Raw genomic sequence first — 23,966 nt, forward strand, 5'->3', positions numbered from 1 at the left:
TTGACATTTGGGACATGAACATTGTCTGAGATTTTAAAAAACAATAATAAACAATATTTGGAAGTTTTGGTAAAAAACAAATTGCTATAGTCTATAAATAGTTAAAAGAAACAAGGTTTTAGTGAACTGGTCATTTGACAAATTATAAATTGCTATTAATGAATTAGTGTTCAACAGTTTGTTATTTAGCAAAATGAGAATGTTTAAATACTATTTATCCTTTGAGGGTCTGCTCAAAAGACACCTCCTTCACGAAGGAGCTTGGATTGACCCTCTCCCTCACCTTCTTCTTCTTCTGAAGTCCCAGAGCTTTCTCTCTGCACTTCCCTCAGGTGTTAATTTTCTACTGTACGTTACAGCTATTTAGGCAGATCTTGGTTTCCTTGCTGGGTCATGAGATCCTTGAGGGCGAAGTTTTCCTCATCTCTGCCTGCCTGATAGTATGGTGTTCATGGTAGGTCCTTAGTAAATATCTGAACAGGGGAAAGGAGGAGAGGGACCAGGAGCCCTAACTGAGGAAACAATCAAGTAACTAAAAATGTCTGCTTCTTCCAACCTGCAAAGTGAAGGGTATTTATTAACAGTCTGTGCTTTGAGTTTAGGCCACAGACTTCTACTGTTTCAACATTTTCCCCTCTTGGGCCATTTCCTTTGAGCTGAAGTTCTGCCAATTTCTACCTGCATGCTCTGCCTACCGTGCCAGCCTGCCAGTGTGGTGCCAGGGAGGTGCTATCAGAGAAAGCAGAGCAAGAAAATATGATGAAAGCTTTTCTCTGCAGCAGCAGCAGAGCCTGCTCCCATGCTGGGGCATGTACAGCAGCAGGTGAGAGTGCTTGGGTGGAGCCCAGGAGCCCAGGGCCAGGCTGCTATCTGGATGCTACACAGAAAAGCCAAGGGCTAAGAAAGGTATGGCTGCTGACTGTGAGGACCAAACAAGAGGTCTCTGGCTGGGTTTAGAGCTGCCAGATTTAGCAAATAAAAATACAGGACACCCAGTGAAATTTGAATTTCAGATAAACAATGAATAATTCTTTTTTTTCTAACATCTTTATTGGAGTATAATTGCCTTACAATGGTGTGTTAGTTTCTGCTTTATAACAAAGTGACTCAGCTATACATATACATATATCCCCATACCCCCTCCCTCTTGCGTCTCCCTCTCACCCTCCCTATCCCAGCCCTCTAGGTGGTCACAAAGCACCGAGCTGATCTCCCTGTGCTATGCGGCTGCTTCCCCCTAGCTATCTATTTTACATGTGGTAGTGTATATATGTCCATGCCTCTCTCTCACTTCGTCCCAGCTTACCCTTCCCCCTCCCCGTGTCCTCAAGTCCATTCTCTAGTAGGTCTGCGTCTTTATTCCTGTCCTGCCCCTAGGTTCTTCAGAACCACTTTTTTATTTTAGATTCCATATATATGTGTTAGCATACGGTATTTGTTTTTCTCTTTCTGACTTACTTCACTCTGTATGACAGACTCTAGGTCCATCCACCTCACTACAAATAACTCAATTTCGTTTCTTTTTACGGCTGAGTAATATTCCATTACATATATGTGCCACATCTTCCTTATCCATTCATCTGTCGATGGACACTTAGGCTGCTTCCATGTCCTGGCTATTGTAAATAGTGCTGCAATGAACATTGGGGTACATGTCTCTTTTTGAATTATGTACACAATGAATAATTCTTTAGCATAAGTACATATTATGCAACACTGGGAACGTACTTACACTGAAAAAGTATTCATTTATCTGAAATTCAAATCTCATTGGCCATCCCGTATTTTATCTGGCCACCCAGACAAAGGTCAAGGGTTGTGTAGTTACTGCTGATCATAATTAATAGGCAGGACAAAAGGGGACAGTTCACAGAGGTGAGAGAGGAAGCAAAGAGGAGCTAGCACAGACCCTGAATGTGGCTTGAGGGCAGGGAACACGTTGTGCCCATTTGCCTTCCCAGCCCTGATGAATAAAGCAACTGTCACAGCATCTCTGCTGACTTTCCAGGCAAGTCGGCCACCACCACTACTTGTGTCTGCCTCTTCAAGAACACCCACTTTGTTATGGGTTGTTTGTCTATTGACGTGTCGGCCTCCCCCTTGAATGGAAAGTGATCAAGCTTTTGAGTCATAGATCTGAGTCCAAATCCCAACTCTGAGACTTAGCAAGTCACTTATCCTCTGAGAGCCTCAGGTCTCTCCTATAAGAAGTGAATACGAAATACTGAGTATAGTTCCCTGTGCTATCGTACGTATAACTGAATCACTTTGCTCTACACCTAAAACTAACACAACATTGTAAATCAACTCACATCTCCAAAAAAGTGAATACCATTAAGATGTTGTGATAAATAAATGAGATAATGTAGGTAAAGCACACAGCAGGTGCTCAGAAATATTAAGCACGACATCTATGAAGATCAGGAGTGCAGGGACCTGGTCCTAACACAGCACCGTACATGATATGAAGAAGGTGCTCAATAGATGTGTGAGAGATGAAAGAACATCCAAGTGAGGAGAGTGAGCTCTACATTGATTCCCTACACTAGAGGCTCTTAGTATTTTATTCGTGCCACTAGTCATGATGCTGATGGGAAAAGAGATAAGAAAGCGTCACTCATAATTTTCCACGAGCCACCTCTGGTAAGGCCCTGGGTGAGAGATGCACAGAGGACAAACCTTGTAATACCCTTGTTCCTTACTGTATCTTGTGCTTCCTCATGAGAGGGGCAGCTGCACAGAAGAGACTTCAACTCCTGATGAGGGTCCCTAGGTCAGGGACATGGGTGCAAGTGTGGCAGGCCACAACAGGTCATGAAAGAGAGGGAGCAACTTATTAACAATGCAATTACCCCCATTTTTCACATTCACAGAGGGCAACACATTGGCTGTTCAGAATGAGCAGCCAATGAGTAGCTGGGTGCTAATGATGCAAGATCAGCCAAACAAAAAGCAGATCATGGAGCTGACTTTCCTTTGAATTTCAAATCTCACCATCCTTTAGTCTCTGTCTTAAAGCAAGGAACAGAAGTATGAGGCAAGAAGCATAGTTTCTTTTTTCAAGATCCACAGGACCTGAGCTTTTTATTCTTGCCCTTTCAGCCTCCTGTTTTATCCCCCCTCTCAGAGTCCCTAAATGTGCTACTCTTTATATGGCCAAACTTTGAAATAAAAGCATGTTCGATGGCCAAAAAGCACGTGAAAAGCTCAACATCACTAATTATTAGAGAAAGGCAAATCAAAACTACGAGGTATCACCTCACACCAGTCAGAATGGGCATCATCAAAAAGTCTACAAATAATAAACGCTGGAGAGGGTGTGGAGATAAGGGAACCCTCCTACATGTTGCTGGGCGTGTAAATTGGTATAGCCACTATGGAGAACAGTATGAAGGTTACTTAAAAAACTAAAAATAGAATTACCATATGACCCAGCAATCCCACTCCTGGGCGTATACCTGGAGAAAACCTTAATTCAAAAAGATACATGCACCCCAATGTTCATTGCAGCACTATTTACAGTAGCCAAGACATGGAAGCAACCTAAATGTCCTTTAGGTTGAGGAATGGATAAAGAAGATGTGGTACATATATACAGTGGAATACTACTCAGCCATAAAAAAGAACGAAATATTGCCATTTGCAGGAACGTGGATGGACTTAGAGACTGTCATACTGAGTGAAGTAAGCCAGACACAGAAAGACAAGTATCATATCACATGTGGAATCTAAACAAAAGGGTACAAATGAACTTATTTACAAAAGAGAAGTAGAGTCACCAATGTAGAGAACAAACTTATGGTTACCAGGGGATAAGGCGGAGAGAGATAAATTGGGAGATTGGGGTTGACATATACACACTACAATATATAAAATAGGTAACTAATAAGAACCTGCTGTATAGCACAGGAAACTCTGCTCAATACTCTGTAATGGCCTATATGGGAAAATAATCTAAAAAAAAAAGAGTGGATATATGTATAACTGATTCACTTTGTTGTACACCTGAAACTAACACAACATTGTAAATCAACTATACTCCAATAAATTTTTTTTTTTTTAAAGCACATTTGTTGTGTTTGTGTGGTATCCAGCCTCTCTTCTCTGTGACTGCCTCCCAACTACCCTCCTCTCCCCTCCCAGCCACTGGGTACAGACTTGGGACCCTAGCAGCTTCGGTACTAGTGAATCTGCTCCCCACCCTGTGACATGACCACAGCTGACTGGAGTGGGAAGTGGAGTCCCTGTCTTTCGAATTTGGTATTAGGACTAGGAGTCCAATCTCATCCTGGGTTGATATCTGAACGAAGAGGTATAAGGCAGCCATTTTCCACAAAGTGAACTATGTGGAAGAGAAAGAGTGAAGAGATGTCTCAGAGAGGAGGAAGAAGCGATACTCCCAGGCTCCTGATGCCTTTCCCTTGCCTTGTGCAAGCCCCTTGTGAAGTCCAACTGCATTCTTGCCATGGTTCTCTGTGAAATACCCCTTAATCTGTCTCTTTTGCTTAAACTACCTAAAGTTTCTGTTGCTTTGAATACTTTTTTTTAATGTTTCCTATTCCTAATTTTGGGACCAAATGCGTTTAAAATTTTGTTTTTTACACACACACACACACACACACACACACACACAAAATTGCTTTTTTCTCATGGTTGGTTCTTAATGATATTTACCTATTATAATGAGAAATGTACTGAATGCTTACTATGTTCCTGGCGCTGTTCTAAAGCAGCTTGATGTGCCTTTCATTTCAACCTCACCATATCCTATAAACGATTTAGCACTCCCCCCACCACTCCCCTTTTACAGAGAAAACTGAGGCACAGAGAAATCAAACGTCTTCTCCAAAGTTACGCAGCTATTAAGTGGTAGAACTGGGGTTGAATCCAGGCAGTCTTGACTCCAGAATCCATGCCCTTAACCACTACACTACGTATTATACTTTACAAACTCTGGGTTACCAATGCAACCTGACACAAGACCTTCCAACAAATCTATAACACCCTTGAAATTAGTTCCCAGCCTTACTCTTGATTCAGTGAACAACACAATACAGCATCCAAGTTGCCCCCAGAGAGAAATAGGAAAATTGGTAGAGCAAAAACTTACCAGGTATATTGGTTTCCTAGGGCTGCCATAACAAAATACCACACACTGGGTGACTTAAAAACAGAAATTTATCTTCTCACTATTCTGGAGGCCAGAAGTCCAAGATCAAAGTGTGGGCAGGACTGGTTCCTTCTAAGAGCTGTGAGGGAGGAATCTGTTCCATGCCCCCTCTGTCGTAGCATCTGGTAGTTTTGCTGGCAATCTTTGATATTCCGTGGCTTCTGCTCAATCTTTGCCTTTATCTTCACGTGGTATTCTCCCTCTGCGCATGTCTGGGTCCAAATATACCCTTTTTATAAGGACACCAATCACACTGGATTAGAGGACCCACCCTATTTCAGTATGATCTTAACTAATTACACCTGCAACAACCTTATTTCCAAATAAGGTCACATTATGAGGCACCTGGGACTTTGACATATGAATTTGTGGGTGGGGGTGGGACACAACTCAACCCATAACACCAACTTTTACCATTTCTCTCCTGCAGTAATTTTCAATGATTATATCTCCCTTTTTTTTGAAGAGGTCAAAAGTTTGATTCTAACATGTGACAAACCACAGGTGCAGCTTCTCAGCTTTGGCTTAGCACTCAAATTTCATAACCACCCTGATTCAGGAAGGATACTAAATCCACTGTCCCTGAAAGAATCCTAATAAGGACACTGACCTCTTTTATTTTTTTATTTTTTTTAACATCTTTATTGGAGTATAATTGCTTTACAATGGTGTGTTAGTTTCTGCTTTATAACAAAGTGAATCAGCTATACATATACGTATATCACCATATCCTCTCCCTCTTGCGTCTCCCTCCCATCCTCCCTATCCCAGCCCTCTAGGTGGTCACAAAGTACCGAGCTGATCTCCGGGCTGCTTCCCCCAGCCATCGATTTTACATTTGGGAGTGTATATATGTCAGTGCTACTCTCTCACTTCGCCTCAGCTTACCCTTCCCCCTCCCCGTGTCCTCAAGTCCATTCTCTTTTAAATGACTGCATATATTTAGCTCACTAAGGATGACAAGGACAAACAGAAGAGGTAGGTATTAGATGCCTTAGCTACTAGCTCTGGCTCTGCCACTGACTTGTTCTCAGTAAAGGGCTAGAGTTTTATATATGAATATATATATATATATAACAAATTATATATTATATAAACTATATATATATATATATATATATATATAGTTGTTGTTTTGTTTTGTTTTTCCTGGTCATAAAAGAGATTTTGCCTCTGCTCTCAGTCTCTTCAAAAGTCAGTCCTGAATGGTGATTTCTAGTCAGGGGAGAATTACCTGGGAACTTAAAAAAAAAATAGTGTTACTGATGCCTGAGTGCATCCCCCCTACCCCATCTAATTTAATTTGCCTGGAAATCTTACCTTTTAAAAGCTTCCCAGGTATATATTATCTTGATTGTGATGGGTGTATACCTATGTCAAAACTTATCAAAGTGCACACTTGAAATAAGTGTAGCTTACTATATGTTGATTATATCTCAATAAAGCTGTTTAAAAAATTAAAAGCTTCCCAGGTGATTCTAGTGAGCAGCCCAAAATGAGAACCACTGAGCTGGGTCAATCTCCTCATTTAAGCACATAAAGTAACAGCCCTAAAAGGGAAGAAATCTGCTCAGGAATCATGTCATGGCTACCAGGACTGCCAGGCCTTAGAGCTTGTGACTCCTGAACTATTACTCCAGTGTTCTTACCTTAAAACCAAAATGCTAGAACATTACTGAGCTCCTCAAAACATTTTAAAAGAGGCATCTGAAAAAATCTGAAGTGCAGGGATTGTTACACAGATGTAGGCCATGAGAGTTAAAACAAAACCAAAAAACCCCACCAGCCTTTACCTGGTAGAGTCACTACTTAAAAGAGCAGTTGGTTGTCCTTTCAATGAACTCCAGGCGTACCCTCCCCTCACTCTGCCCACTAGGCTGTGGAGTCTAGTGAGGCTGGTAGAGCTCTGGGCAATTTAGTTGTGAACTATATATATCACTCTCTGGACTGTTGAAGGGGGGAGAGAAGTCATTGACCTCTCCCATTTCAACCTTAAGTATCCTTTCTTTCGAAAGTAAAGGTAATCAACAAAGGGCACGGCCGAATAAAAAATCTTTTAAACATTGGCTGGAAAACATGAATACATTAGCTACATTAGAATAAAGATATCTGGGCTACTCCCATTACAATATGCCTCTAATTAATCTAAATGGATATTAGCATTTTAATAAATCATTTCAGGAGCCTTCTCAAAGGAGATAGGACCTCAAAACCATTCCCATTACTCAATTTCATCCTCCATTTCATTTATAGAGAAAAGGAGGGAGAAGAAAGACAATACAACTTACTAAGTATCTACCACAGAATAGACAAACAGAACTTGACTTCCCTAATCTTTCTCTTATATGTTTCCCGCCCCCCTCAGAAAAGAAACAGAAATTAAGGACTGTCAACAGAGTGACCTAAGGAAAACTCTCTAAATGATTCTTACTTCTTGAGTCACTCATTCATCATGAAATCCTATACACAGAAGCGGAACAATGACAATCTTAAATCTTGAGGGGTTACTTCTTTCAACAAACTATATTCTGAAAAGTAGAGAACATGTTGCTCTCAAAAATATTTTAATGAATACATTAAATAAAAAGCAAATGGCTTGGGGGAGGATTCAAAAAAGAAATTAGGACAACAGACTGGTAAAGCTGTCCCTGGTATCTCTTCCCACTAAACAAAAAGATACAGAATTTTACACCTACTTAATTTTCCTTTAGAAAATTAAAACTCTTTGTACAAATTTTAACATATTAATACATCAAGCAACTTTCAGCAACATGATCAACTGATTCTTTTAAGCTTTTGGATCACAGGAGCCATTTGTTCAGCCATGCCTGCTTCTTATAACTCTTGGCAAACAACAGCATTATCAAACAACTGTTAGCTGGGGGTGGAGGCGACAGCGAAACAGGATTCTAGTGAATTACTATTCCCTGGCCATGGTCCATTCTAAACATGGGAAATGTGGATTCCATTATTAAAAGGCATGGAATTTATAGGTAAATTCCATCAACACATTTGGCTACTAAGGTATTACCATTTTTCTTTCTGACCAACATATAAAAAAATTCCTTGTTTTAAATGTAAGCAATCACAGGTGATTAATGTTTAACTTATTAAGAAACTAAAGCAAAAAAGAATTTCAAAAAATTAATATACAGAATTCTAATTTTAATTCTAAACAAGTAAGAAATCTATACCAAGAACTAAGTATCAGAGTTTACCAATATTTAAGAATAAAGGGGAATGGCTAAAATGCATTCAGTCACTATTTCTTCCTTACAAGCCTCAGATTTGCTTCACTCAGATAGGATACAAAAAGAATTTTTCTAATCTATCTTTTGTTACTATCGTCTGGGTTTGATAACATGAGCATAAATATGAGTCCATCAGGGCTTCCCTGGTGGCGCAGTGGTTGAGAGTCCACCTGCCGATGCAGGGGACGCGGGTTCATGCCCCGGTCCGGGAAGATCCCACATGCTGTGGAGCGGCTGGGCCCGTGAGCCATGGCCGCTGAGCCTGTGCATCCGGAGCCTGTGCTCCGCGGCAGGAGAGGCCAAACAGTGAGAGGCCCGCGTACAGCAAAAAAAAAAAAAAAAGGTGAGTCTATCAGAGATTCTTTCTTAAGATGTTTAGGGGAGCTAAGACATAAACAAATAATAAATATAAATAAATTTATACAAGGTATAAAGTAATACAGCATGAGCTAAGTATAGATAAATATAAAGACAAGGAAATTTCAAGGAAGGAGAGATTACACTCAGCTAGAGAAACTGAGGAATGCTTTATTAGAATAGCATTTGGGTTAGGTATGAACTGTTGTTCCTTTCAGGAAGGCTTTAAAGTGGTGGTCTTGAGTTCTAGAATGTAATCTTAATACTCACCTTTAAAATTCAAGTTTCTATCTTATCAAACTCTTCATTTTTTTAGACGATCAAAAATATAAATATTACAGTCTATATAAACAGCAGTTTGGAGACATAAATGAAAAGTTAATTGTAATACCTACTATGTGGGTTAGGGCTCTGTTCTTTTCAAAACTCTCTCTCCCAGGTCAAATCATATCTAAAAGACGGAGGATGCCTAATCACGGAACCATGACTTGAAGTATTCAACTGAGCAACACCTACTTGCTTTAGGTGCCTTATCAAATCTATATCCAAACTTACAGGAGTAAGAATGAAGGAGGTGAAATAAATGGTTCAATATTCAAAAGTCAGATAATGAAAAAATAATGGCAACTAAGAAATGACATATATTAACCACAGAATTCTTTGTATGAAAAGTTTTAATGAATTGTGAGCCATTGACCATTACAGACTTCAAACCTTAATATTTCTTCTTTCCTGTGTAAAACCAGATAATTAAACCAGCCTATCTCAAGTATGACAGAAGACCATAGAATGAATAAGAGTAATAGCAATGTTTTCTTACCCATCTGCATGCTTTGCTAAATTTAAGAACCAAAGAGAGTGCTCCTGGTTTCCAAAGTCAACAGAGTAAATTCAATTACACATTTCTTCCTGATCATAGTTTCAGCTGAAATACAACAAATATAACTTTACCTTTCCATAGCACTTTTTATCCATAGCACAAGCACTTTCCCATTATTTTCTTCTTTACCCCCAATATCCTTATGAGGTAGTGAAAGGAGGGAGCAAGGATTTTTTTTTTTTTTTTGCAGATGAGAAAACTTAAGGTGAATTTAGATCAGTAGTTCTTAACCTAGGCAACATATTGAAATCACCTAAGAAGTTTTTAAAAATCCTTATGATCATGTCATAGCCCAGACCAACATCAGAATCTTAGGGTATGGGACCCAAGCATCAATATTTTTCAAAATGCCTGTGACTCCAAACTATAGCCAAGGTTGAGAACCACTGGTTTAGATGATTTATATTCAATATTCAGAGGCAACTGGCTTCTACCTAAGTGCTCTCTCAGCACCAATGAAAAAGAGATTCCATTTCCTCAAACATTGTAACAGTCTGTCTTAGTATTCTGTACAGCTACTATTGGTCTCCAGTAACGAATTAATTTAACAGGTTATAAATGAAGGCTCTTCATTCCCCTGATGCTCATGCTAAATATGAACCTCCATTTTATAAAATTTGCAAATTGGATATTAAAGAATTTAAGTCTTTGAGACAAGAATGGCTTGTTATTAAATATTTAGGCAATTATTTGATTCTAGGTTCAATATGCAATAACCATGTGTTTCCATTTTCCATTCAGCACCTTCAAAACTTTGTTACAAATGAATGTTTACTAATAAGAGAAAACAGAAGATATAAACAAAACTCTGAGCAAAAGCTCTTAGAATTGACCATATCACAATCTGAAAAAGAAACAAGTGCTTAAAAGACCTTATAGCTTTCTAACTAGTTCAATCTTTATCCTGCACCAGAACTCTTCTTTAATTAAATTTTAAACTTTGCCAAATTGAGTTGTTCTACACCAAGAAAAATCAATTTCTGTAGCAGCTATGTTCTCTAATACATTTAACATATAATTTCACTCTGTAGTATTAAATATGGTTTCTAGGAGGTTTCTTCCTTGATGTGGGTATCAAAAAGGATCTTTAACAGATTACACCTTTAAGCAACACACCAAATACACAACAAATACTTGTAAACCTTTCAGGTGGCAAAAATGAAATCTTTGTTCATGACTGAAATCCCTTGTTTCACAGGAGTACTGATAATATTAACTCACAAGGAGCAACCCAAGAACCACAGCCAGATGCTTGCTGTCCCTAATTTTTTTAGATTCAAAACAAAATATGCATACAGCAAAACCTAAAAACTACAAAGATTCCACTTGCCTTAGTCACTTCTTATCACAAAGATGTATCTGAAATCATACAATTTATACTTTCATACAGAAAGATGTTTGTTTCCTTTCTAACAAAAGAAAATCTCAGCTCATGTACATTGAATTATTAATTTGAAAGAGTATTAGTGAAATCAGATTTCTTAGTCAAAAATTCTGAATAGGAATTAACGTTAAACTCTTCTACAATAAAACCTTCAAAATATCACCAACCTGAAGTTTCCAGCATAAGGTGTTTCATTTCAAGTCCCATGGGGGCAATTATTTATAATGAGATAACATTCTTAAGCTGGGTTCAGGTTGGCCTGTTTCAGATGGATGAGTAAACATTTTCTTGACAACCCCAATGAAGAGTTTGAGGCTTAGATTGTTGCATGATGTAAACAATATGAAATTAAAAAATTATAATATCTACAGCATTATAAAGTTACAAAATAAAAGGACCATCGATCAATTATTTTCTTAAGGTCTGTGACTAACAGCTTTCATATTTGAGGCCTACAAGAACAAATGGCAATGTTCTCTGTTCTTATGAGACACTTTCTTGGAAGGTCAAAAAATAAAACCAGATTCTATAAGATGCACATTATTATTATTACTGATATATGAATGGGTAGAAATAGATTTGCCTTCCCTCAATCTTAGCCTGGAGATTTGAGGGATCTGTATAATAATTTTGATGGTTAAAAAAATAAATCAGACTGTAATAGGCATGGAAACTGTAAGCCAAATATAATACAAAATGAGCCAATACAACACATCTCCTCTTAAAATTTTCTTCTTTATAGTTACCAAACTGTCCCTAAATGTTATTTTAATTTTGTACCATGTAGTGGTTTTTAAGAAATTGAACTAGAACAAAGCAACTCCTTTGTCCTGTTTTTTTTTTTTACAGTTTTTTTTTTTTTTACACACATTGTATATACAACTTTTAAAATAGCTGCACAATTTTATATCTCGCCGTTAGAGAAGTGCAGTCCAGGCAGACCATGCTTCTCAATATATTAAAAATATTAAATAAAATCCAACCAGTGTCATACTTTTCTAATAGTCAAGCTGGCTGGAAAAGAGGGTCTGGAGAAAAAACAGGCAATTGTAAAACAGGATCAGTCTTTCTTCACAAACACACTACTTAAAACTCTTGCTAGTTCCTTATCTTATCCCTTTTACACCATCTCTAAGATCTCACCTTGAACGTTGGAAATATCACATCGCTAGCTTAGAGACAAAATCTGTTGAAACATGCATATGTCAACTGCCCACTCAACCAACCGCAACCCTGAGGATTTTTCTGGCCCAGTAGAAGAGAGGAAACGCTAGGATAATCTCTGCTGTAGAGCTGCTTCTCCAGTTAACAATATCATGTGTTTTTTCAGGATGTTTCTTGGGCATGCATGTATGACACTGTCACTTCATGATTCTACTTTCCATAAGCAGGTATCTCCTCCACTCAGTCTTTCATCCCAAGAAAGCCACTGTCATCCATCCAAAGGTTTTCCAAGGTAAACCAAAGTCACTTCTGTGTTACCATATACAGCAGAAACTGCTGGATACAAGCAGACCTTTGGAAGTCCTCTAAAGGCAACCCCCAGGAATTCATATCCACGTTCAAAAGCTAAAGTCTTATCTTCCATGTCCAAGATGACTCGAATTCTTTCTCCTATCTGCAAACAGACATCAAAAGAAGGTAAGAAGAAAACCCATCGAAGGCACAGCTAGATGCAATCAAGTTGAAAATATTATTAAGAATATGTATATCTCAAAAGTTATCTAGAAAAACCAAAGAAGTTATTTGGTCAGGGAGAAACATCTAGAAAAAGAACATACATCAATTGCATCACAAATGTTTGTTTTGATAGGTTTTTAAAAAAAAAACACTTCAGACTTGTGTGGGATTTATATTTAATACTGAAAATTTACATATTCTTCCTGAACAGTCCCCAGATTTTATTTATTCTTTTTAAAGACCTTTCTTAAGAAGGTTACCACTAAAATCTGTAACTTGGCATACTTTACCAAAAAAGGCTACCTAAATTTTCTCAAATTACTATAGTACATACATACAATGGAATGTTATTCAACCTTAAAAAGAAATGAAATTTTAATATGTGCTACAACATGAATGGACCTTGAAAACATTATGCTAAGAGAAATAAGCCAGACACAAAAATACAAATACTATATGATTCCACTTGTATCAAGCACCTGGAATATTCAAATTCATATAGATTGAAAATTGAATAGAGGTTACCAGAGGCCTGGGGGAGGAAGAAATGTGGAGTTATTGTTCAGTGCGCACAGAGTTTATGCTGGGGATGATGAGAAAGTTTTGGGTATATATAGTGATGATGGTTACACAACATTGTGAATGTATTTAATGCCACTGAATTATACACTTACAAATAGTTAAAAGAATAAAGATTGTTGTGTATATTTTACCACAATAAAAAAAATAACTATAATAAAACACTTCCACAACCTTTAAAATTTAAAAAGCAGTTCCACATACAGTGGAACTTACATAATCATGAATAGCCAAATCTGACTATAGTTTCTTTTTTTTTTTTAATAAATTTTATTTTATTTTATTTGTTTATTATTTTTGGCTGCGTTGGGTCTTCGTTGCTGTACGCAGGCTTTCTCTAGTTGCGGTGAGCGGGGGCTACTCTTCTTTGGCGTGCGTGGGCTTCTCATTGCGGTGTCTTCTCTTGTTGTGGAGCTCGGGCTCTAGGCGCGCGGGCTTCAGTAGTTGTGGCTCACAGGCTCTAGAGTGCAGGCTCAGCAGTTGTGGCACACGGGCTTAGTTGCTCCGTGGCATGTGGGATCTTCCTGGACCAGGGCTTGAACCTGTGTTCCCTGCATTGGCAGGCGGATTCTTAACCACTGCGCCACCAGGGAAGTCCTGACTATAGTTTCTAAAGATGCAGAATAGGCTTATTAAACAATCACTTTGTGGTCCACTACTCTGAAACACCCGTTTGTTATAAAAATAGCAGTACTGATTGTTAAACTAAACTGGAAGCACAATTACCCATTTCTTTTCCCATCTGGAAAAGTAAACAAAGAAAGAGCATGTTTATCCTTATAATTTGCATGTATTAAAGGCTGTTGCATCTATATACTTGGAGGAAGAAAGTCCTAACATTTGCAATCAAAAATCATAATTTAATACTTCCCAATTATGATACCCCCTGCTGCTATCATTACTTTCCTTCATTGTATTTCCTATCACAAATAACTACCAACATCTACTTTTTCTCTCCCTCTGCCCAACTCACAGATTAACCCCATTTTATGGACCTAGGAACCTCCAAATCACCATCATCACTACTGTTACAAACAAAACACGAACAACAGCAAAAATCAGAAATAAAAGCTAATATTTTGATGAGTATTGTTGAGTGATTTTATATTATCTCATTTAATTCTCATATCAATCCTAGGAGTTATCCCTATTTTACAGAAGATGAAAATAAGAAAATAGAACCACTCCAAGTGAAATTTTCAAGTTTGCTTTACCATTGAGCATACAGCACACATACACATAGCACAGAGAGCAGAAAGACAAAGTCTTACAGTTTTAGGTGTCAGAGGACAAAATTTGGAGACAGCAGAGCAACTGGAAACTTAGAGGAACTCTGCAAGCAAAAAACCACAAAGAGGATGAGCCCCTAAATCTGAAAATAAACTCTGCCCAAATCCTCGTGTGATGACTGTATTACACAAACACAGGGTAAATCCCCAGGGAACCAGGCAGAAAAAGTAGCAGCTAGAGGCCAAAAAAAACTGAATAAAGACATAAGCTGCTGTATAGTTTCAGTGCAGGCAAGTTAACTGCCTACTAGAACAAGAAAACCTACAGTTTTCAGAAGAACCAAGTAGCTTCTAAAGAAACAAAACATTCCAGAGTTCCTACTATATATTATCTACCATGTCCAGTTTTCAATTAAAAAAATGACTGGATATGAAAAGAAACAGGAAAGTGTAACTCATACTCATGGAGAAAAAAGCAGTCAGTAGAAACAGACTCCAAGTGGGCCTTAGATGTTGGATTTGGCAAAGACTTAAAGTAGTTATTATAAAATATACCCAAAGAATTAAAGAAAAATATAGTATTAATAAATGAACAAATAGAGATCTCAGCAGAGAAATGGAAATTATAAAAATGAAAATTTTAGAACTGAGGGGCACAATAACCAAAATTCACTAGCCTGGCTCAATAGCAGAGTTCAAATGACAAGAAGAAGAAAATCTATGAATTTGAAGATAGAACAACAGAAAGTAACAAATCCAAAAAAACAGAGAGAAAAAAGAACACAGCTTCAGAGGCACAGAGACAAGGATGATATCAAGCAGTCCAACAATTACATTAAATATAAATGGACTAACTACTCAAATCAAGAGACTGGGTTAGATAAAAAGCAAGATCAAATTACATGCTGTCTGGGGGACCCACTTTAAATATAAAGACAGACTAAAAGTAAAAGGATGAGGGAAAAGAGGTACTTTGCGATAGTAAGCATAAGAAAGTTGGATTGGCTTTATTGATATCAGACAAAATAGACGTAAAGACAAGGAATATTACTAGAGTCAAAGAAGGTCATTTCATAATGATAAAAAAGTTAACCAGGTAGGTAGATATAACAATTTTAACCTAATAACAGTTCCAAAACACATGAAGCAAAAACTGACAAAACTGGAAGAAGAGATAGATAAATCAGCAACTATAGTTGGAGATTTTAATACTCCTTAGTAAATGAAAGAACAGGTAGAAAGAAAATACAGAAAGCAGATAGAAGACTTAAACACTACCAACCAATTTGACCTAGCTGTCCTTAATAGATTATTCCATCCAACAGAATATGTATTCAAGCATACACAGACATTTATCAAGGTAAACCATATGCTGGGAATAAAACATGCTGCAATAAATTTAAAGGGACTGAAATCATACAGAGTATGTTCTCTGAAAAACAAAGAATAAAGGACTTTCACTACAAAATCACAAGGTTAGTCATAGATCTTTATCTTCAATGATTATTAAGTCCGTTCTCCTTAGGGCATTTGCAGAGCCTGAAAGGCAGTAAGGAAAGGATTCTATGAAAGAAAATCCTTCCAAGCTTTTATACGTCAGGAAATGGGATATATTTTAGTTCTTCTACTTTATTATGCCTGACTTGAGGTCATTACTGAGGCTAGAGCTTTCAAACCACATGTTCCTCTGAAATGTGCAATCTATAATTCCTTAAAATTTCCAATTTCTTATCAGATTATTATTTTTTACACTCTGCTGAATCTATGGTAATCATATAGCTTTTACAAATAGGAACTATAATTATGACCCTAGAATCAAGTGAGTATGGCTTAAGGCTAAGAATTTTTAGGGATTTCGCTGGTGGTCCAGTGGTTAAGAACCTGCCTTCCAATGCTGGGGACCCGGGTTTGATCCCTGGTCAGGGAACTAAGATTTCACATATGCCTGGGGCCACGAAGCCCACGTGCCACGATGAAAATCCTGCGTGCCACAACTAAGACCCGACGCAGCTAAATAAATAAATAAATATTTTTTTAAAAAAGAATTTTTCAATGTAGTAGTTTGGGACTTCCCTGGCAGTCCAGTGATAAGACTCCGTGCTTCCACTGCAGGGGGCACAGGTTTGATCCCTGATCAGAGACCTAAGATCCCGCATGCCGTGCGGGGCGGCCAAATAAATAAATATGCAGTAGTTTGCCTGAACTCACCTATGTTTATGGAAATTGCTGACACCTCCAGACGCTTTAAATACAATCCAGATTAATAAGTAGCAGAGGGTAAGTATGTATGCACATGCACACAGGTGCATTTGTGGGGGTGAGGGGGTGAGGTATCCAGAAAAAGTAAATCTGGATGTGCATGATATAAGAAAGATTACAATCCAAAGCACAAGTTGGCAAACTATGGCCCCTGGGCCAAATGTGGCTTGCAGTCTATAAATAAGGTTTTACTGGAATACAGCTATGCTCATTCATTTACATAATTCATGGCTGCTTTCATGCTATAACAACATAGTTGAACAGTTGTGAGAGACAGTATGGAAAACAAAGCCTAAAATATTTACTATCTGGCCCTGTATAGAAAAAGTTTGCCAACCTGATTTAAAGATAGATTGCTCAGATTGAATATGTATTAGGAAACAAATACTGAGATACAGAAGATTATTGTCAGAGTAGCCAAAAAAGGCCAGTTACACTATTTATTTAAAAGTTACCAAAAAGACAAATAATGCTGCTATATAAAATTTTGTAAATTTAAAACAAATTAAGCCATGACTTAACAAAGGCTCAGAAAATACTCAGTTCCTCACCTGATATTTTGGTGCATTGTTGCATTGTGGAAAACTGCCATTGACTTCTCCATTATGTAGTAGATTATTGTCCACTAGATTCCAGCCCCAGCTCTGGTCATCACTGCCCAGCAATGCCACATAACCTTGGCACTGCATGGGGGCCCGTTTTGTGGCAATTCCAATCACTGCCACAGTGCCCAGAGGGCCCTCCCACCACACTTCCCATGCGTGGCGGCCCTCACTGAAACCAATCTTGGTCCTTGCACCATCAGTGCTCTGAGCGATGGGGTTTCGATGTAAAGTAAAGCCATTCTTCTTAATGTAGACATTCCTGGAGCAGTCGTTTGTGCTGAAAGCATGTTGGAAAGCACGTATCTGAAAAGATGAAAAGCACACAAAAGAAACAGAAATTTGATTTTTCTTAAACATTAAAAAGTACCCAAACTTTAGGCTACATGTTTTTAAACAATAAAGTTATATATTTTAAGTAATACAATAATTATTTCTCAAAAATGGCTCACGTTCCAGCATGGGATCCTAAAATAATAAATTATGCAACATTAAAAATAAAACTGCCAGCTGTTTCACTACTGACTAAAATTCTAAATCACAGTATAATTTCTCCAAATAGACTTCTTAACACATCAAAAGACATATACAAGAATCCTTATATTTTAGAGATAGTACTGAAATGTTTATGGGTGACATATCTGGGAATTGCTTTGAAATATCCAGGAATGGAATGGGAGAGTGGGCAGGGTAGACATGAAACTAGACTGCCCATGAATTAATCATTGGTAAAGCTTGGTGATGGGTATAGTAGGGAGGTTATTTTCTATACTCTTGTTTATATTTGATATTTTTACATTAAAAAGTTAAGATATGCACAGTTTTCGTGTTGGCAATGCTGCCACCAAAAAGAACTGTATTTTAAGTAAAACAGAGAACTTAGTCATATCAGCTCTAGAGTTTATGAAAAATTCTAATAACCACAAACATCTTAGATCTTCAGCCTCCTCGCTAGGTATTACTCATACGCTGAGACATCACCACTCTCATTTTACCAAATCAAATAATCCCCTAGATAGCATAAATTCAATCACTAAAATTTATAAAGAGATAGTCATTAACAGCAGCTACCAATGACAGGACAGGATAGTTGACCTTCAGTAATCACCAGTTTTTTAAGTTTCCAAAATAAAGACAATATGAAAATTGCTACTCTGTACAAATAATAACATTCTCTCATGTTGTAATAATGTATAGGTTTTGGTTTGTACGTTTTTTAGAAAATCCCTTCTTTATTCAAACAGCCCAAAAGCAGCTGAAGGCTGGGACCTATTGCTTTAGTTAACCTGAAAAATCAATTCCAGAATCACAGAATTTCAGCATTAGGAAAGACGTGAAAGTTCACCTACTTCAACTCAGGGATGGGGACACAGGCGTAAAGTCAACAGGTAGTTAGCACAAGAGCCCCAAAGAGAAGTCAAGCATCCAGTCCCCTCATCCAGTTCTCATTTACCATTAGCAAGTACTTCACTGTTTAATTGTTGTACTCCAGAGCACAGACTAAAACAAAAACAAAAAACCTCCTTGGTTCAGGTATCCCATATTTTCATAAATGGGATGTAAACCTGAAGTATACCTAATTTTTTTCCCATCTGTTCTTAATATAACACACTTTTAAGCACCTGAAAGTGCTGTACACACCTTAACCATTTGACTCTAGTAAAACATATCTTGAAAAAAATCTAATCTAACCTAAATTGGTCAGACTTCTATAGGTAATACAGAGGACAGAAAGCATGTTAAGCAACACCACGGGAATGAAATCAGCAAAATCCAGATTGAGGGAACCTCTCTACAGGGTAAACAACCTGGTTTCTTCAACAAATAAACTGCAGGGGTAAGAGGTGAGAGAGACGGAGGGTGTATCTGTAGACTAAAATAGCCTTAAGAGACATATCAACTGTCTGTCACGGGAACTTTATATAGATCTTGCTTAAATAAGCTGAAAATTAAAGATATAACATTTGACATTTATGAGACAATTGGAAATTTGAACACCAAACCTTTTATATTAAGGAATTATCATTAATTTCTTTATACCTTAGATGTAGTAATGGTATTGTGATTAAGTGTCCTTATCTTTTAGAGATAGATAATGTGAAAAATCAGATAAAATGGAAAAATAAATACACAAATAAATAAAAACAATCTATAGTTCTTGCTACACAGTCTCATGCATAACCTGGATTTTGCATTATAGCAAACAGCTTTAAGACCTAGTTTAGGATGTACAGCTTTAAGACCTAGTTTAGGATGTAAGTCTGAAATTTAGACAATTATAGCTAGATGCCAAGTATGACTGGAATAACTGATGTTACTTGGTAATATGTAAAACATGAACTTTTAAAAAGAAGACAAATCCTAGGGGCTTCCCTGGTGGCGCAGTGGTTGAGAGTCCGCCTGCCGATGCAGGGGACACGGGTTCGTGCCCCGCTCCGGAAGGATCCCACATGCCGCGGAGTGGCTGGGCCCGTCATGGCCGCTGAGCCTGCACATCCGGAGCCTGTGCTCCGCAACGGGAGAGGCCACAACAGTGAGAGGCCCGCGTACCGCAAAAAAAAAAAAAAAAAAAAAGACAAATCCTAATTAGATTGACAACTCCAAATACTTTGCAGTTTTATGCTATCCCAAGCCTGTTCTCATCATTTTCTCAGTTACCCATGCTCCCTGGAAATCCTATTTGACCCTTCCTTCTTCTTCATCCCACCTCACCCAGTCAGCTGTCCACCTATGTGAACTTGTTTTCTTGCAATTCCTCTCCCAGCCACCCCCTTCTCTGCTCTATACACTTGTTCTGGTCTTAAGTACCTCTGGTATAGGCAGTAACCCCTGCCTTCCTGAATGCACCTTATGCACTGGTTTCTCTAAAGCACAGCTCTTACTTCGTCCCTCCTTTGTTCAAATTTCTGTGTTTTCCAGCTGTAAGACAAAGTCCAAACTACAGACTGAAGGCTGTATGTCAAGGATCTCCATGGTATATCTAGTTTCAGCTTACCTTTACAATCATATTTCCTATCACAATTCAATCTAACTAAATTATTTTATATCTTTAGCCTTTCCTCCAAGCTACAAATTGTAACAGATGCTTATCTGAAAACTCTTGGATGTCTTAAAAACACTGTAAACTCTCTTCTACCAAAACTGAACTCATTGTTATTCCTCCAAAATCTAGCCCAGGTAATCCCTATATCATGTAAGCCAGATACCTAGGAGTCATCCTGAGCACCTCCCTCTTCCTCACCCCTATTTCAAATCTATTGCCAAGTCCTGTAGATTTTATTTCCTAAATTTATTCTAAATTTCTCCCCATCTTTTACTACATACTTCCTAATATTCATATTTCTAAGGTACCCCTCCAACCTGTTCTCCATTCTTAAGTTTGAAGAACCTCTAAAAAATGGAAAAATATCACATCACCAATCCCCACACTCCTAACCCCCTTTTGCTTACAATTTAAAATGGCTTCCTTTTGTTTTGGCCACAGTCCACCTCTTCCATCTTTCTCAAACCTGCCTCACTTTTGCTGTCTATGCTCCAGCCACATTGATTATTTTCTATCCCTCATACTCATCAGGTTCCCTCCTGGAAGGCTCTTCTCTCTCTCTGGCCTATTTATCCTTATCATTCAGGTCTCAGTTCATGCATTATTTCCTCAGAGAAGGCCTTCCCTGACCTCACTACTTAGTTCAAATTCTCCATTACTGACATTCAGAGCATCATGTATCCATCCTTCGTAGGACTTAACACAAATGCAATTTTACAACTGTGTGACTATTTGATTAATACCCACTTCCCCGCACTAGACTGTAAGTGCCATATGGCAAGGCATCCATAAGAATCTGTATCTGTTTTTATTCACCATTGCATCTGCAAAACTGAGCATAGTGCCTAGCATTCATATTTTTTTAAATAAAAATATATGCTGTACAAACCCCCTGCTTTCCATTGCCTTGCTTTTGTTCAGGGTACTTCCTCTTAGTAAAATGTTCACATTCTCCCCCATCTTTAAAATTCAGCTCAAATACAATCTCAAACTCAAACCTTCTACAATCATCCATTCAACCTGTAAATCTCTTTCAGTAAACTTCTAGTATATATATATATATATATATATATATATATATATATATATATATATATATATATATTTATATCTCTAACAGTTAGCAACAATTTCTACCATTTCTAACTAATAACCAGTAGTTATTTCTATACATTTTTTTCTCCTCTACTAGACTGAGGCCTTCCCTACTAGGCTATATGGCTCCTTCTGAATAAATCTTTTATCTTCAAGATATTCAAGAAAAGTCCTGCAACATCTGAATGTACATGTGATTAGTACAGGTCTGTAATACCTACAGTGCAAGTAGTACAAAGGCATACAAAGTATTAAAAACTTATGAAACCTAAAATATCTCTGGAAGGATACAGAAGAAATAGGTAACAGGTTGCCTCCAACCTGGATGGCGGTGGTATAAGGACAAAAGGAAGACATTTTGCTTTACATCATTTTGCTTCTTTTGAATCATGTATTCTTCACATGAATACATTATCTATTACATATTATTATATGAATCTTGAATCATGTGGACATGACTATTACAGACCAATTACAAAAACGTCTTAATTTAAAATAAGTAAAAACAATAAACTTTATGGAAGAGTAAAAAATAAGACTCATGAAATCTACACGTTTATCAGGCACAGTAAGATAAAACTGCAATCTTCTGCACTCTACTATATGAATTACAACTAGTATCCATTGAGAATCTACCAAGTACAAATACTGTCCTCGCAAATTAACGTTATTTCATTTAATAGAAAAACAACTTGACAGTTGACATATTAAAAAGCAATATTCCTTATCTTATTAAACTAAAACCTGTTTTATTACAGAAGAATACATTTTACATCTATTTCACATGGAAAAAAAATTTACTCCTTATTCTGGCCCCACTGGCAGTCTAGCATTAAAAAGGTATGTTTTCCCTTTTTAGTTGTTAATGTGTTTTTATGTTTACCATATTCTAGGTCAGACTTTAGCCTGTCTCATATATGCTCTTGGTGACTGCCATTCTGAAGAGCTGTTTCCATCCAAACTGAACCCAAGTTTAAGGCCTTTTATTTATATTGCTTGAAGAATCCTCTCAGTCCTACCATTATCTGCTACTTGACATTTTTACTTGCATATGAAGGCAAGACTAATCACAAGAATCTGGCAGGGGAAAAAAGGCAGCAAAAATGGAATCAGCATGTTAGATGACAAATAGAACATAAGAGACACAACATCAAGGTGGAACTACGAAAAAGGTGGCAAGGAAGTAGCTAATAACAGTGGGACATGGCAGTATTATGACTGTTAAGTGGTGCCGATGGGAGGATGTTCTATTAAAGCCTCTATGTTGAAAGTCAGCAGGATGCCTTGGACCACACTCATTTATAAGCCTGTAACACAGTGGAGGGAATTAAAGAGTGCTTGGGCAAAAATAAAGAAAAGATGGTTATAAATCAGAGCTTGGAAAAGGTGCGGTGAAAGCAAAGATCTGAGAAACTAAGCCAATGTTAAGGCAGCCGAGTTGATTTAATAAAGGGCAGGGAGAAAAATAGGATGAGAGTATTGAAACCTACAACAATGAGGTGGTCTGTTTTTAAGGGTAAAGACTGTGGAAAGTAGAATGAGTGACGGAAACCAGGGATGGGAAACCACCTGGCCCTTCAAAAAGTGTATCGCGGAAGTGGGGTGGGTTAAGGAGCAGAACTTCAACCCAAAGAGAAGAGGATCTTCATGGCGCGGGAGGTTATAAGGTAAGGTATTGACTGGAGCGGTGGAAAGGCGGGATGGTGAGGCGAGGCTTCCGACTCAAAGGCTTAGCTGAGAAGCACTGAGAGCGGCCCGGACAAGCGGGACCGGGGGCAGCGGCGTGGCGCGGGGCTCCCTCACCTTGGCCTTGTAGCTGGGCAGGTTGCAGAGGATGTCCGTGCGCAAAGCCTCCTCTGCCAAGCTGCGGGCGCACAGGCTCCGCCACACCTCGCTGTTCTCATCGCCGTGCAAGCAGCGGTACCAGTGCTTGCACACCAGGGCGCAGCTCCGCAGCTCGGACAGCTCCAGGTAGGAGAACACCAACTCCAGCACCCGGCTGGGCAGCCGGCCCCCGGCCCCGGCGGCCCCGGAGCCGGCGCCCGCGCCGCCGCCACCGCTACAGCCAGCGCCTCCCGAGGCTGCCCCAGCCCCCGGGGCCGGCGCCGCCATCGCCTCACCAGCCGGCCCGAGGGCCGCTGCCGCCGCCGCCGCTTCCCCCCGTCTCTGCTCTGGAGGCCAAGCCTCGCCTTGAGACCGGAGCAGTTCGCTCACCGCCCCTTTCACAGACTACCGCCCGGCCCCTCCACCACTCCCGCCCCTGCCCGGGGGCGTCCGCCACGCGCCCCGCCTCACTGAGGGCAGACGCACCGGCCGCACGGGCGTCCCCCGCCCCTCCCCCGCGGCTCAGCGCCGGCGCCGGAACGGCCCGACTCGCACGGCCTCCCTGCGGCGCGCCCGTGCCTCCGCCATGCGGGTTGAGGGCACGAAGCAAGGG

General features: G+C 38.9%; 1 protein-coding gene across 1 annotated transcript; it reads right to left on the minus strand.

Moving 5' to 3' along the window:
• Positions 1–9,447: 9,447 nt before the first annotated feature.
• On the minus strand, positions 9,448–23,762 carry FBXO45 (F-box protein 45). The gene is made up of 3 exons (XM_081235938.1): positions 23,333–23,762; positions 17,341–17,697; positions 9,448–12,660 (listed from the first exon to the last, which is right to left on the minus strand). Exons 1-3 carry the CDS (start codon positions 23,639–23,641, stop codon positions 12,475–12,477), a joined length of 852 nt encoding a protein of 283 aa, XP_081092064.1. The 5' UTR covers positions 23,642–23,762; the 3' UTR covers positions 9,448–12,474.
• Between the last annotated feature and the right edge of the window lie 204 nt (positions 23,763–23,966).

Source organism: Mesoplodon bidens, assembly GCF_964165515.1.
Source record: "Mesoplodon bidens genome assembly, chromosome: 5".
Lineage (NCBI taxonomy): Eukaryota > Metazoa > Chordata > Mammalia > Artiodactyla > Ziphiidae > Mesoplodon > Mesoplodon bidens.